The sequence below is a fragment of the Xenopus tropicalis genome, chromosome 2, assembly GCF_000004195.4.
Source record: "Xenopus tropicalis strain Nigerian chromosome 2, UCB_Xtro_10.0, whole genome shotgun sequence".
Taxonomy (NCBI): Eukaryota; Metazoa; Chordata; class Amphibia; order Anura; family Pipidae; genus Xenopus; species Xenopus tropicalis.
Window position 1 is genome coordinate 46,717,513 of NC_030678.2, and position 16,223 is coordinate 46,733,735.

Sequence of the window (16,223 nt, forward strand, 5' to 3'; positions counted from 1 at the left end):
CTGCCTGGGTACGGTAGTTACGGCACGGAGGCGCAGTGGCTGCTCTGCCTGGGTACAGTAGTTACGGCACGGAGGCGCAGTGGCTGCTCTGCCTGGGTGCGGTAGTTACGGCACGGAGGCGCAGTGGCTGCTCTGCCTGGGTGTGGTAGTTACGGCATGGAGGCGCAGTGGCTGCTCTGCCTGGGTGCGGTAGTTACGGCACGGAGGCGCAGTGGCTGCTCTGCCTTGGTGCGGTAGTTACGGCACGGAGGCACAGTGGCTGCTCTGCCTGGGTGCGGTAGTTACAGCATGGAGGCGCAGTGGCTGCTCTGCCTGGGTGCGGTAGTTACGGCACGGAGGCGCAGTGGCTGCTCTGAATTGGTGCGGTAGTTACGGCACGGAGGCACAGTGGCTGCTCTGCCTGGGTGCGATAGTTACGGCATGGAGGCGCAGCGGCTGCTCTGCCTGGGTGCGATAGTTACGGCATGGAGGCGCAGCGGCTGCTCTGCCTGGGTGCGGTAGTTACGGTACGGAGGCGCAGCGGCTGCTCTGCCTGGGTGCGGTAGTTACGGCACGGAGGCGCAGTGGCTGCTCTGCCTGGGTGCGGTAGTTACGGCACGGAGGCGCAGTGGCTGCTCTACCTGGGTGCGGTAGTTACGGCATGGAGGCGCAGTGGCTGCTCTACCTGGGTGCGGTAGTTACGGCACGCAGCATTGTCATCTCTGCATGTCACTTTGCTTTGATATCAATGAGCAGCCTTCTGCCTCGGGACTGGTGCCCCAAAACATGTCGGCGCTCCCATTTTGCTCAGCATCTAGGGCACAGCTGTCTGATATTTTAAATGTTGCCATATCTTCATGTATTTGAGACAGTTTGCATACAGTATGAGCAGTATTTGCATTTCCAGTGGATTTTTCTGGTATTGGTAGCACTCTGCTGTGGGGCTGGGCATCATGTCAAAACACTAAGAATGGATAGTAGAAAATACAGGGAAATACTGCAAGAGAAGCTGCTCTGCTAAAAATGTGAATATTTGACTGAGGTTCATCTTTTAGCTGGAAAGTGACCCCAAACACAAGGCAGAATTACAAAGGAGCGGTCCTCATATAGCCCAGTCAAAGCCCTGATCTCAGTTTTATTAGGAATCTGTTTGACAACCGTGGGAACAACATTTACTTGCAATTGCTTTGGAATCAAAATGTCAGGGAGAACCAATTGTCAGTGTAGGATTTGTTACACACTAAAATGAGAAAATGTGTGCTGACATGAGAGATTTACTGAAGGGCCTGCATGGGTTCATAGAGTCAATGTCCCTCTCTCACAGATTCTATCACCCTAGTGCAGCAATAAAAACATTCTTTCCCACATGGAGAAAGTGCTGTATCTGCTTTATTCACCTATCCCTCATGCTTGCCACTGATGCCTTTCAAAGCTTGAAAAAAATAATACAGATTTAGCTGTCTCTCTTCATGCACCATTAGCTTTGTAAATGAGTGTTGCAACATGATATTGTTTACATATGGGTGCAGCCATCCTATCCCCAGAGACAGGAGCAGCAGCTCTACACAATGCAAGCAGACTCGTTCCTGCTCAGCCGCTTGCCTGAGGGACAGTAACCTACTACACTTTAAAATCCTACTGGCTAATCAGAATGCAGAACACAGTCACCAGTGAGGAAGAGACAGCGTCAACCAATGATAATCTACTTTACATGTGTACCACAGACACTGCTTCCCACAGCTGGAAGTAAGCTATGCCTGCATGTTGTGTTTCCCTGCTCAGTCTGCCACTTATTACGCGCTTGCTTCCCAGCATCAGGTGACCTGCAGCATCTGCATCTGACATGGCTGACACCAAGTGATGCTGGCTCTGTTTGGGAATACAAAGACAGGGGCAGGGGACCACTGAGAGGAAGCAGCTGATTTGAAACAGTGGAGCTGCTGGTGAGTTGTGCCTTTTCTGTTTCTGTTATGACCAGGTTTAAAGGATAATGAAAAAGGTGGTTTTATGTTTTTATGTTAATATTTCATTCTCACATACAACACAGTTCCCCTTTATTCATTTAAGGCATTTTTACGTATTTAAAAAGTGTATTTATAGCATTGACATATAAGTAGTTTTTGGCTGCTGCTAAAATGTGATATATGCTGAATATCAAATAGGGTAAAATGATACATACGTTTGGTCTATGTTTCATTTTCTATGTGCTTACCTTATGTTGTTACCCTTTATTTATATAGAACTGAGATACTGCACAGCTCATTAAAACAAATGTAATCAATGTGGCATGTTTATGCATAGGATTATACCAGTAGGAACCTGCCAGCATGTTTTTAGAACAGTTCCCCCCACATGTTAGAAGCAAAAAACAGAGAAAATCACTTTTTGGCAATTGACTAACGGATAAATACAATCAAGCACAACAGATTCTGCTGTCTCAGCACAATTCTGCATGTCCAGTGCACACTCACCTTGTAAATAAATCCTTTATATTGGTGGGGGGAGCCCCTTCAACGCACAGTGTTCAACAAACCTTGTGCTATTATGCAAATATCCTGGAACATTTGCATGTACGAATGGAAAATGATCCCATATCTTCTCAGCTGAGAGCAGTAACCCAATCTCCTCTAATTTTACATGCAGTGCAGAGACGCTGTGTACTGATTACCAAATCATTAGTTAAATCCCATTAGTACTGTGAGTGCTTAGTTTAGTCATTTAGAAGCCTTCTCTTTTAAAGGGCTAGTATGTTAATATTGTTTACTTGTTTTATACTACTTACCATGTATTCTTTAGTAAATCATGATGTTTCTATATTACGCTTTACCTATTCTTATTTTGAGCAGGGAAAAGTTTCTGGTCATTATGGAACTTGTACTTCTACTAAAGATGCGCAGGTTATGGGACATATTACCCCCAGAGTCATAGGCAAATCATGGATCAAACTAGCTAGATCCCAGACCCACTCATATTGTTACTGTATGTATCCCACCATCTCTGGTGATGTACCCAACTGAGAGCCCACCTATCCCTGACATCAGCAGAAACAGCAGGTCAAGAGTGGGTTTTTTTCAACACTTTTAACATTTTGGGCCGGTTAGCCAGTAAATTCCCAACCTGCTGCTCTGAACATGAGATTAAATGATCCTGTTTTAGTTATTTTGGGTGATTCTTTAATTCTGGATTTTTTGGATACCTCTTCCTATAAACTATTCTTTATTGCTGTATTTTGGTACCCTAAAAATAAATCAGAAAGTTGAGATAAACTAAATTGGCACCAAATATTAATGCTAACTATAGGCAGTTATTGCAAGAAAAACTATGCACTTCAACTTAGCCAAGCATGGTTTATTACTAAGCATTGAATTACATTTGATTTTAGCACACGTTAGTAGACAATGCCCTGATCCTCAAAAATCCAGAGGATATTGCCATATGAGGAAAACTAACACAAAGGCAGACTTTATTCACATTTCAGTTGCTCCTACAGATCCTAGTAGCGATTTGAAAAAAAAATAAGAAAAGGAGCCATTGTACTTTAAGAGAAGCTTATGGATTGATGCAGACATTAAAGTAACTTGCAAACTTTACAACCCCATTCAACTCCTGATCAGATAACCCAATGTATGCCCCTTTAGGCATATTAGCTCTCCAAGTTGACAACTTTTATGTGATCCTTTAGCGCACTCAGTCAGTAGCTTTCATGCCATCCACAAATGATTAGCATAAGTCAGTTTGTTTAAGGGAAGGCAGCTTAGGGTAGGGTTCTATTTCCTAAAAAGCAGTAAAAGAAAAAGATAAAACAACACCAGTTATTTGGGGAGACCCATGCTGTCTGTCTCTTTGACCTAATGGCAATTAGTGTAAACAAAAACCTCTAATTTTTGTACCAAGGCTGTTTTCTAGGTCATAAAAACCCCAGACTCTGTAAATAAAACTCTTGGATGAAATTAGTCACATAGCTGTCTATATAACAAATATGCTTGTACATGTGCTTATTATAAACAAGCTCCTCAAGTTATTAATTTCCCCTGAACAGTGTCATGTATAAAAGACAAACATACTTTGCCATAACCTATTGCAATAACTTATCTTATGTTTATTAATGCTTCCTCCTTCTGTCTTTAAGTAAACGGATGGTCTTGAATGATTACTGATTCCCTTCTGCTGCATGGAAATTACATCTAGTTCTGGGGGATAAAGAATGAGTTGTGTAAATCTCATTTATTGGGACTGTGTATCATACAGAGGGAATGGGAAAAGCAAGAGAATGTAGATGTAGTTATTATATAGTTTATAGCAGTGATAACACATGACTTGATGTATATCTGTCCTTTATAGGTGACATTTTTCATTGCAGGAGCACTAAGGGGCATGACATATTGTATTTTTGTCGGTGTATCTCTGCTGTAGCTTTATTTTTACTGGGGTTTTCGAAGCCCACCGCTCCTGTAGCAAACCTTCAAGAGGCCTCCATGAGGCCCAGCTCCCACCTGGATTTCTTCTGGTGTCCCACCGACCCAATATGACTGGTAATATTGTAATACAATCAATTTACTGCCACTCCCTTTTAAAGATATATTTCTGCAAAATATTGGGTTTGTTGTATTGTTGGGTAATGTTGTTTGTGTATGTTGCGTATTTTATTAAATTAGTTTCCTTCTAATTATTAGTTGGGCACTTATTTCATTAAAGCGAACCTGATTCCCTAAGAAATAATTCCAGATTATTTTCTATTGTGTTTGTCAAACAAAGTAAACTTCATTTACACTATATAAATAATATACATCTTGTTTACTTCAGTCTTGGAATTACACAATCACAGCAAGCAGACAGGTGCTATTTTGTGGACACCGTTATCAAAGCAAGCTTTGCTCCTTACCAAAATCTTGTTTATGTACCAGAATAAGGGACCTGATGCACATGCCTATGCTCTGGCTATACATTTAGATGGTGAGGGGGAAGGGGGAAAGTTTGACACCTGGAATTTTTAAACGCTTTAATAATGGGTATGTACAGTATGTATTAATAAAAAAGAAATTTGCGTTTTGTGTTTAATTTGAAAATGATTTTTCTTATACAGTTTTTTATGTCTGTGTGACAGGTCCCCTTTAAATACAATATATATTATTTTTATACTGTATAGTGCAGTGATCCCCAACCAGTGGCTTGTGAGCAACATGTTGCTCTCCAAACCCCTGGATGTGGCTCCCAGTGGCCTTAAAGCAGGTGCTTATTTATGAAGTCTTGGCTCAGAGGCAAGTTTTGGTTGAATAAAAACCATTAGTACTGCTAAACAGAGTCTCCCGTAGGCTGCCAGTCCACATAGGGGCTACCAAATAGCCAATAACAGTCCTTATTTGGCACCCCCAGAAACATGTTTCATACTTGTGTTGCTCCCCAACTCTTTTTACATTTGAATGTGGCTCACGGGTAAGAAAGGTTGGGGACCCCTGGTATAGTGTGTTATAATATATATATATATCAGACTTTTATGATTATTCCCATTTTTTTACTGAGTTGTGTAAAACTTTGTCTCAGAACATATTTTCCCATAAATGTTTCTTTCTTTCAATTTTGGGGCATCAGAGATAAATAATAAAGATGTATATATAGATGTCTGTAGATAAATGCTAGTCAGAAAAAAGGGCAAAATACAATTATGCCTTTTTTAATAGTAACACAAGAGATGTATGTAGTAGAATAAAACATTGTGTGGTAATTGCCCCTGGCATATTCATAGGTGGTGAGAAACTGATGCAAGATACACCTTGCTTGTCAGTAAAAACCAACTGTGATTTTCAGTAATACAAGATGGCATTCTGTCTATCTGCATTTACTTCTAATATACATAAGCAAAGTATCACATTTAATTAGAAACATGAAAAACTGTTACCTTGACAGCTAAGCTACCCTACAGCAGCTTCAGCATCTGCTTAAGTATTTAGTTTCATTTTTACAAGGTTATCTTATAGTGATAGATGGAACAGATGGAGCAGGCTGGACACATTAACTACATACAATTAGCAAGGGGCATTTGTCATGGTACAGTAGTGTAAGATCTAGTACTATTATGAACTACTATAATTTTAAAACTTGTCAGAAGTTACAGGCTAGCTGCTCTGGACTCAGCCTGGATCACTAACATGTTTTAATTATGGTTATACCAGTATGGACAAAAAAATATGTTATCCAAATCACAATTATAAAAGCAATTTGCAATACTGTATGTGTCAGGGATAGAGCATTTTTCATCGACAGTGAATATTTTACATACATCTAGTACTCATCAGCTAAAATGATCAAATTATCAGATATATCACAGTATTTAAAGTGAAAAAAATCCCCTTAAAGAAGTGTTCCTTATATTTCAAATTATTTGATTACCTTTATTTAAACATGGCCTGTCACAAATAGTTTAAAAATCATTTTCTTCTTGTTAATATTCAAGTAAGGGATGTTATGCTAACTTTGGGAAGTTTAATTTTGGAAAACAATTTTAATTTGCTGTGGCACAGAGATAAAGCCTGGAATAAAAGCTTTTTGCAAAGGCATATTAAATGAATGTTAATACCAGTATGTGAACTTGGAAAGCAAATATAAACTTAATAAATTAAAATTTCCTTGTATGTACAATATTTATAATTTTCAAGACTGCAATCTTAATCCTCTCCTGTCCTGTTTTTTTAGAACAGAAACATTTATCTGCATATTTTTGTTTCTGTTTCTGGGAACACCCACTTCCCATGTACTGCTGTGGGTACTGACTGTGAGCCTGCGGAATGGAGTTGTTCCCCCCAAAATGTTTCACAGAACCCTGCAGATAAATATTGCTGTTCTGATTATCTTCTATCTGTGTGATGAAGACCATGATTTAGGGGCACATTTACTAACCCACGAACGGGCCGAATGCGTCCGATTGCGTTTTTTTCGTAATGATCGGTAATTTTGCGATTTTTTTTCGGCGTCTTTACGATTTTTGCGTAAAAACGCGAGTTTTTCGGCGTCTTTACGATTTTTGCGTAAAAACGCAAGTTTTTCGTAGCCATTACGAAAGTTGCGCAAAGTCGCGATTTTTTCGTAGCGTTAAAACTTGCGCGAAACGTCGCGCCTTTTAAGTTTTAACGCTACGAAAAAGGCGCGACTTTGCGCGCAAGTGTTAACGCTACGAAAAAATCGTGACTTTGCGCAACTTTCGTAAAGACGCCGAAAAACTCGCGTTTTTACGCAAAAATCGTAAAGACACCGAAAAACTCGCGTTTTTACGCAAAAATCGTAAAGACACCGAAAAAATCGCAAAAAATACGAAAAAGTCGCAAAATGTTTGTTTCCAATCGGAATTTTTCCAATTCGGATTCGAAATCGTGTCTTAGTAAATCAGCCCCTTAGTGTACATGTCTGAGAAAAGCCAGAAAAGTCAGCTACTGGCTTCCCTATATAGTTTCCCCACATTTCTGCAGCCGTCAGACTTCCCTGCAATTCTGTTGGATAAAGGCCTCAGCATCTTTACAGTTAAAAATACTTCAACATTAGATCAAAACACAATTTTCTCTTTGGTATAAACATCAGCCAAATACAAACATAAAATCAATATAACATGATTCAAAATGAGTTAACCCTTATTTTTCCTAACAATAGTCTATTTCCCCTGAAAAAATACTCCTGGGATCACAATTATATACACCGTGCCTTCCCTCAATACTGCTGAACTCCAAATTACTTTTATTACCCATCAGCAGCAGTACACTAGTTTTCACCCTTCAATACACTGGTTTCACCCTTCAGTACACTGATTTCACCCTGCTTCCATTAGGGGACCCCAAGCTTGAACTGACCTGTTACACCTGGTGAATAAACCTATCCGGAGCCCATAAAAATTACACCCTTCACTTTACTGCTATACCCCTGGATGCCATTCCCATTGTCCTTGCAGTCATGCCCCTCCTTCTGCCCATTTGCTGTTTGTTCCTATCTTGCAAACAGGCACGTCAGATCAGATTATGTAGTGTCTCCTTTAAATCAAACTGTGGTCTTATGACCCAATGGGGTGGGGTTGAGCAATGGTGGTTAATTGTAAGGGAGCCTTGTAATTGAGTCTGCCCTAGTGAAGGAGCCTTTTGCTGTATATAAAATTTTACCCAGAATGAGTATCTTACATATAGAATTACTAGCCTTTGAGCAGTACACTGACCCTTGAACTGTGCATTTACAGTTTAGCCATCTGAACACTGACCAAACAGAATGTAAAAATAGTCAATCATAAAAGCCCAAACACCAAATGATTTAGTATGTGCTGTTTTAAATCTTCCATAAACTGCCTGGATCTAATTTAATGGAGTGAATTTTGCATTATGCCACCTACAGTACTATGCACATATTTTTTTCCTATCCAGCATCCATAACTGGCTTATCTATAATTACTTCATTTTAACCGGTTGTGTAAAAGAATATATTTAAAGAGACACTGAATTTGCCAAGTTGCTGAAAGGCATTGACAAATATTTGTCTTTTGCTCAACATCTGGATTTGGAAATATGGTATTTCGATATTCTTAGTTTCATGAAGTCTCACAGCCATGCAACAGGACATTTTATGCTAAACTAAGTACAGAACATGCTTACAGTTATAATTATAATACAATTTCAAGAAATCATTTCAGCTGGGAACATTTTTTGAGTGGTCTAAAATTATCTGTCCTTTGGGGCAGCACAGACCCCCCCCGGGTATATATAAATACTACTATTATTATGATTTTTTTTAAGCAAGTTTTAACATTATTTGATACATTCAGTCATTTTTTGCACACACACCAACAAACCTTTATCTTCCCTGTACCTCAATTAAAATGGTTACAGCCAACCACAAGCTATTAATAAGAATCACTGCTTGGGGTACTTCTCTTGTGTGCACCCAGCTTCAATAGGCACAAAGGATGCCTGGGAACTAAATGGCACTGCTGAAACATTTTTGAAGAAGAGAAGAACTGTCCTGGGGTAGGATTTAAGTGACTAGAATAAATGAGGGGGTGGTCTAACAAAATCCTCAACCCCCCATGATTCTGCCATTCCTTTAAAACCCTAAAAGAGGATGTACTGTATCACAACAAAATATCAAATACACTGTAATAATAGTTCTCTTTGCAGATTTTTAATGTCCAGTGAGTCCAGGTATACATCTGTTGACAAATTAATCTTGTCTTCACTTTTTATATATTCTTTAATAGTCTTCACTTCCACTTATGCTGGCCATTCACTCTGATGGTTTTCTGTCAAACTACAAGATATTGTAGTTAAAAATGTTTAAGTTGTCTTGGCTTGTTGCCCTGCGTGATTATAAGGTTACCTCCATCCACCTGCTCCAAAGGAACCTGTAGGTGGCTGTACACAACAGTCTTAAGTGTTCTTAAAAAGTTATGTTGAAATATAACATAGGCCATGTCTTATACAAAGGCTGGGATGGTCTTTCATTTAGAGATCAAGAATCGTGTTGTAGATCTAGCTGTGGATTTACCTGAGATGAAAAAGGTGCTCAATTTTAAAACCTTCAGTTTTTTCTCTTCCCCCTCATCATTAGATACTAAATCAACATGAGTAGTGAACTTAACATTCCAGTGGACCCTTCCACCCCTGCTGTCTCTGAGAGAGGAAACAAAGGCATGGACTACAGAGACTGGGTCAGACGTAGCTACCTTGAACTAGTCACATCCAACCACCATTCTGTCCAGGCTCTTTCATGGAGGAAGTTGTACCTCAGCAGAGCCAAGTTAAAGGCCTCCAGCCGCACCTCAGCATTGCTGTCTGGATTTGCTATGGTATGTAATTATGATTCACCCACAGAACTGCATGCAAGGTCCTTTGGGAGTCTAAAGCAATCATGGCTGGAATTATTAAGAAACAGCTTTGTCCATTTATTGGTTTTAATTAACAAAACACATATGTTAAGAGGAGAAGGAGGAAATGTAGGTGTCTGCAAACCAAGTATTGCTGTTGCCTTGAAAACCACTTAACTATGAAATGGTACAGCTATGACAAATAAAAATACTAAGCACAATTGTAGAATAACCTTTTCCTGTTTTTTACTAGTCTTTGGCTTCTTTTGCCCTACAGACTGTGATCTCACTGGGGGTTATTGATCCCAGCTACAAGGAAATTGTAAATTGGAAGAAAAACTGTGCTTTGGTATAGGGTAAAGTTTTATTTTCGAGCTTGTACAATACACATTGGGGTTTAGAGATAAAGCTTTGCTGCTCTGGGTATTATCTGGGTATTTAGTGAGGATTGAAGCATTGATAACTTGCCTGTGACTGCAGGTAGCCACTGCACAGTACTAATGTGCCTTGTGCATGATCAGTTCTTGCAAAACATGCTGGCACATTAAGTTGAGCTAAGCCTTATTGTTTGATGTTTGAGGTTGTTACTATCCCACTGCTTACATACTGGCAGAAGAGTTTAAACCATGTTTTTTTAAAGTGTGGTTTGAGAGTAGGAAAGCCTGGCTGTATTTTCTAAACATCTTGTATCAGCATACAAACATGAAGTATTAAGGGCTATTCATGTCAAATATTGGAAGTTCTTTTTATACTAACAGTGTAGTAGTAATATTTTCTTAATCCAGAAAATGATACTCAGCAATTCTAAATTGCATATAGAAAACTTTTTAGGAAGAATGTAGCCATTTCAATATAGTGGAGTCTTGTTTTCAGAGACAATTGTGGTTTTGGAAAGAATGGAAGTGTTATTCAGCCCAGGGCATATACTGTACATCTTTTATAAATAATTGCACAGTTTCAAACCTAAAATAAAAATAGCACAATACAATGGATATTAAATTATAACTGCTACAACACTGAGTTATTAAACTGGCATGACTTCTCCAGCATGACACATTTGGGTATGAACATTCTTCAATTAATGTAATTTATACATGTTTGTGATAGCAACATGTATAGGTGCAGAGTATTTTTTAAAACATTTTATGCCTAATAAAGAGATACTTTACATTACACATTTCTTTATATTGCTGATTTAGGATGTGCTGGACTAGTCCAGATGTTTTCATACTGTCTCTTGATCCCTCCCGCAAACCCATAGCTTCTCATATTTATAAACCCATAACATTTTTCTACAATTGTTTTTCATAAGCAAAACTTTCATATCAGTTAAATTGGGAAAGAAGTATTGATTTTTACTATCAGCATAATCCATCAGCTGGGATTCTCAAACTCCAGCCCGGCGATTTTTAAAGTTCTGTATGCATGGATAACTGTATTTCTAAAGTTCTGAAAGTATATGCAGCGATGCACAATATTACAATGTATAACAGGGATAACAAGTATTATAGTAAATAAATGCAATAAACATGCATAAACACACAGAGATTAAGTGCTATGTGGTAAAAGGAGGTCCCTGCCTCATAGAGCTTACAGCCTTAAGTATAGCCATGCTTTTGCTGAAAATAAGGCTGCCAGTTGTAGATATATAGTTAATAATCTAGCTCTATTGTAAAATATAAGGATATTATTAGTCACTGAGGAGTTCCACGTCAATATAAAGGCTAAAGGCCAAGTGCTTTTATACAGGTTGTGGAACTCCAAGGTGACTAATAATATCCTTATATTTTACAACAGGGGGTACATTATTTATTGTAATACATGTATACATATGTATGTTTCAATGAGTCAGAAATTATATCACTGTACATTATACACAGAGATTAAGTGCTATGTGGTAAAAGGAGGTCCCTGCCTCATAGTGCTTACAGCCTTAAGTATAGCCATGCTTTTGCTGAAAATAAGGCTGCCAGTTGTAGATATATAGTTAATAATCTAGCTCTATTGTAAAATATAAGGATATTATTAGTCACTGAGGAGTTCCACGTCAATATAAAGGCCAAAGGCCAAGTGCTTTTATACAGGTTGTGGAACTCCAAGGTGACTAATAATATCCTTATATTTTACAACAGGGGGTACATTATTTATTGTAATACATGTATACATACAGTATGTATGTTTCAATGAGTCAGAAATTATATCACTATATACTGACTATGACGGATGACATCACCAAGCACCATTTATAATGATATAATTTATGGCTCTAGTCTATAATTTACAGGATATTCATGGCTCTTGTACTGTCCACGGACACATTTATCCTATTCCTATCAAACTGCAGATAGAAAATTTGCCAAAAAAGTAAATTGGCTTAATTTTGTAATGTCTTTCACTTAAAAACCTTGCTTGAATTAAATATACTTATCATTTACAATACATGGTATATTAATACAGACACGCACACACACAAATGTATATGTATTGATACACATAGGGGCTGATTTACTTACCCACGAACGGGTCGAATGGAGTCCGATTGCTTTTTTTTCGTAATGATCGGTACTTTGCGATTTTTTCGGATTCTTTACGAATTTTTCGGATCCAATACGATTTTTGCGTAAAAACGCGAGTTTTCCTATCCATTACGAAAGTTTTTCGTAGCGTTAAGTTTTAACACTACGAAAAATGCGCAACTTTTCGCGTGAGTTTTAACGCTACGCAAAATGCGCAACTTTTTACGCAACTTTCGTAATGGATACGAAAAACTCGCGTTTTTACGCAAAAATCGTATTGGATCCGAAAAATTCGTACAGAATCCGAAAAAATCGCAAAACATACGAAAAAGTCGCAAAATATTCGTTTTCAAGTCGGAACTTTTCCAATTCGGGTCGGATTCGTGGGTTAGTAAATCAGCCCCATAGTATGAAATATGTATTATTGGTATCACTGCTGACTATTGTTAAGAATTTTGTGTCTGTTTCCATTTGAATGTCCAGGTTGCAATGGTTGAAGTCCAGCTTGAGATGAAATATGGATACCCACAGCTGCTGCTGATAGCATTTAGTGCTTGCACAACAGTGCTTGTTGCAGTCCACCTATTTGCCCTCCTGATCAGCACATGCATCCTGCCCAATGTAGAAGCTGTGAGTAACATTCATAATCTGAACTCTGTCAATGAATCCCCACATGATCGTATGCATCCCTACATTGAGTTGGCCTGGGGATTTTCCACAGCTCTTGGGATCCTTCTTTTTCTTGCAGAAGTTGTTCTTTTGTGCTGGATAAAATTTCTACCCATAGACTCTGCATCAACACGAAATGAAACCACTGCAACTCAAAAGCCGCGTGGAAATGCAGGGTGGAACTCTGCACTGATTTCAACCATTATTATGGTGCCTGTTGGAATCATCTTTGTTATCTTTACTATTCATTTCTATCGTACTCTAGTGAGGCATAAAACAGAGCGTCATCATCAAGAAATAGAGGAACTCCATAAATTGAAAGTACAACTTGATGGACATGATCGGGGCATAAATGTAGTGTAAGTAAGTTAGAGCAGAGATGCACTGCGAGTTCACACCTATCAGAGACATAAAACTGAGGTGTAAGACCTTTGGTCAGAAATGTTGCACAGTGCAGCCCGTTTTTACTCGCTGAGAAAGGCAAAGAATCAAAAACAAATGACCTAATATTTTACAGTGCCTCTATGACTAGTTTATTTTACTTGGCCATTTATATAGCTAGGCCTTGACTTTGTTGTTATGTTTCTTTTTGACAGGTAACTGAAAGGGAAATACATTTATAAAGAAAACAGCAACATCTTAACTAGGATCCAAGGGGAGTTTTTATTCCTTACAGACCGGTACCGTTTTAACTCCCACTGTAAATATAGTTCCAGGGACTTGTACAGCTGAACAAACACTTATGGTTTACAGCTTCTGTAGCATAAAAGGGATTTTTGGAAAGAAGGGAGTATTTGTAACCAGCATGGGATGAACTTGATATTTGGACATTAATTTGTTGCAAATAACATTAGGAACATCTATTGGCAAAATTCAGCACTCTGCCACTGGTGGAAATTATACTCCCAGCATGCCCTGTTCACTAAGCTGGCTTGGAACCACCTGCAGTGCTTATGTTTTCCTACCCCATGTAGGTTCATGCGTGGAGCATTATCTGAAAAACCCTTTCAATGAACTTGTATAGAATTATGAGAATGTTTTATCTGCTCTTCTTAGTTTACATTAATATTTATTTGGTATATTTTTTGCATGGGTTTTCAACCCACTCTTGTACCGGAAAGGGGAATTAGTGGCCAAATTGTTTTCTGCAAAGTTGCATTAACAGAGATTAACTACAATTGTAGTTTGTGTAAATAAATGATCAGAATTTGTTTTTTTTGTGCCAGAGGAAAAGCTGGGGGAGGGGGGATTTTTTGAATTGGGATTCCTAGCAATGCCCTGGCATTTTGACAGCAGTTTGAATTTTATTACAATTTTTTTCCCTGATGTTATGAAGATTTGTTACCAATTCGTGTTAATTTATCAAAGCATTAAACTCTTTCTCTTACTGGCTTATTCATCAGAAAACGTTATCTAGCTTTGAGCAGCCAAAGTCATTGCTTTCCTAAGACAGAAAATGTGTCTGCACAGAATTCTTTCAGGGAATCAATTAATAGATGAATCAGTAGCAACCAAAAGTCAGTCTATGGGGCTGTTTAGAAATCAGTTAAATCTTTTTAAAATGCCCAGGTGTGATTATTATTATTATTATTATTATTATGCACAGCTAAAAAGCTTCAAGGGCAATTACAGAAAAAGTACATGTAGCTTCTATGTGAAGGTATTTATTAAGGTTCTAACTTGATGAAATGTTTTTATCATAAAGAACCCACATAAAGTGTCCATACATAGCCAGGCAATCAATATAATTGTATTACAGTAAGGGATTGTAAAATAACAATTTCAGTGCCTTAACTTTAACTTTAAACCAGATTTATTTTCATAAGGAAAATGAAAGGACAGATGACTATTTACAGTGCTGGCTTGCTTCCCCTGCTAAAGGTATTAAGAAAACATAAGTTACTGCTTTAATCAACCAAAATATCTGGCTGATTTAGCCTTGAAGTGGACCTGTCACCCTAAGAAATAATTTCAAATCCTTTCTATTGTGTTTGTCAACCAAGATTAACTTTACTTACAATGTTCCTACTACTTTTACAGGTATAGGACCCATTATCCAGAATGCTAAGGACCAAGAGTATATAAGGGGTCTTTCCGTAATTTGGATCTTCATACCTTAAGTCTACTAAAAAATCAATAAAACATTAATGAAACACAACAGGATTGTTTTACATCCAATAAGGATTATTTATATCTTAGTTGGGATCAATTATAAGGTACTGTTTTATTACTACAGAGAAAAAGGAAATCAGTTTTAAAATTCTGAATTAATTGATTAAAATGGAGTCTATGGGAGACGGGCTTTCCGTAATTCAGAGCTTTCTGGATAACGGGTTTCCGGATAAGGGATCCAATACCTGTACTACTTTATTTAAATCTTGTTTCCTTGGAATTCACAATAACAGCAAGCAGGCAGGAGCCATTTTGTGGACACTGTTAAGGCATGCTTTAACAGTGCTACACAATTATAGACAGTCAGTCGAGAGGGGAATGGAAAAAGTGCAGTGACATCTAGGAATTCCAGAAAGGAAAGTGATTGCTATACCCAAGGCATAGAGACTGATAAAGCTGAGATTTTTAAATATGTTTATTTAAAAATAATTTGGGTTTCATGTTTAATTTGAAAAGTACATTTATTATAGCTTATTATGTCTGGGTAACAGGTCCCCATTAAAATACAGCAGAAGAACCTGCAGTAGTTCTCTTTTGTGTTTGTACCACACTGTATATTCATACAGGATTGGATCACACAGAGTATATAAGGCAAAGGAAATGTACATTATACAGTTGCTGTGGTTGGAAACATATTCCCTCTAGTTACAGGGACAGCACAACTTTTAGGTATGTCATTATTTACACTAATGTGTCAAACAGGGATTTGTACAGGAGTTCAGGATGAGAATGAAGAAAGGAGACATATAATGAAGTTAAGCCATGGCAACAGCCAATTTTGCAATGTATAAAAGGACAGTATAGCTTTTTAAACCTTTTTAACATTGATTCAATGAATAGGGCTTGTGCTGAACATACTTTTGCACATTGTTTAAATTAGTAAATATATGTGTTTTTTTTATCTGTTGCTCTTAACAAGGAAAACATTGAAAATGAAACTAAAGCTACATTTTACGTCCTGATCCCAAAGAGCAAAGTCAGAGAAATCAGCAGTCTGCTGAGAAATCCTCTGTATTAATATACCCCTCCCTTCCCCCAGCTACAGCCTGTTATTTTTT

The 16,223-nt window shown here is 38.1% G+C and overlaps 1 protein-coding gene across 1 annotated transcript; it reads left to right on the plus strand.

Annotated features, from left to right (window-relative positions):
* Nucleotides 1–1,809: 1,809 nt before the first annotated feature.
* orai1 (ORAI calcium release-activated calcium modulator 1) lies at nucleotides 1,810–14,388 on the plus strand. Its single transcript, NM_001102978.1, has 3 exons — nucleotides 1,810–1,922; nucleotides 9,553–9,790; nucleotides 12,808–14,388. The coding sequence occupies exons 2-3, from the start codon at nucleotides 9,566–9,568 to the stop codon at nucleotides 13,354–13,356; spliced, it is 774 nt and encodes a 257-aa protein (NP_001096448.1). The 5' UTR covers nucleotides 1,810–1,922; nucleotides 9,553–9,565; the 3' UTR covers nucleotides 13,357–14,388.
* Nucleotides 14,389–16,223: the final 1,835 nt, after the last annotated feature.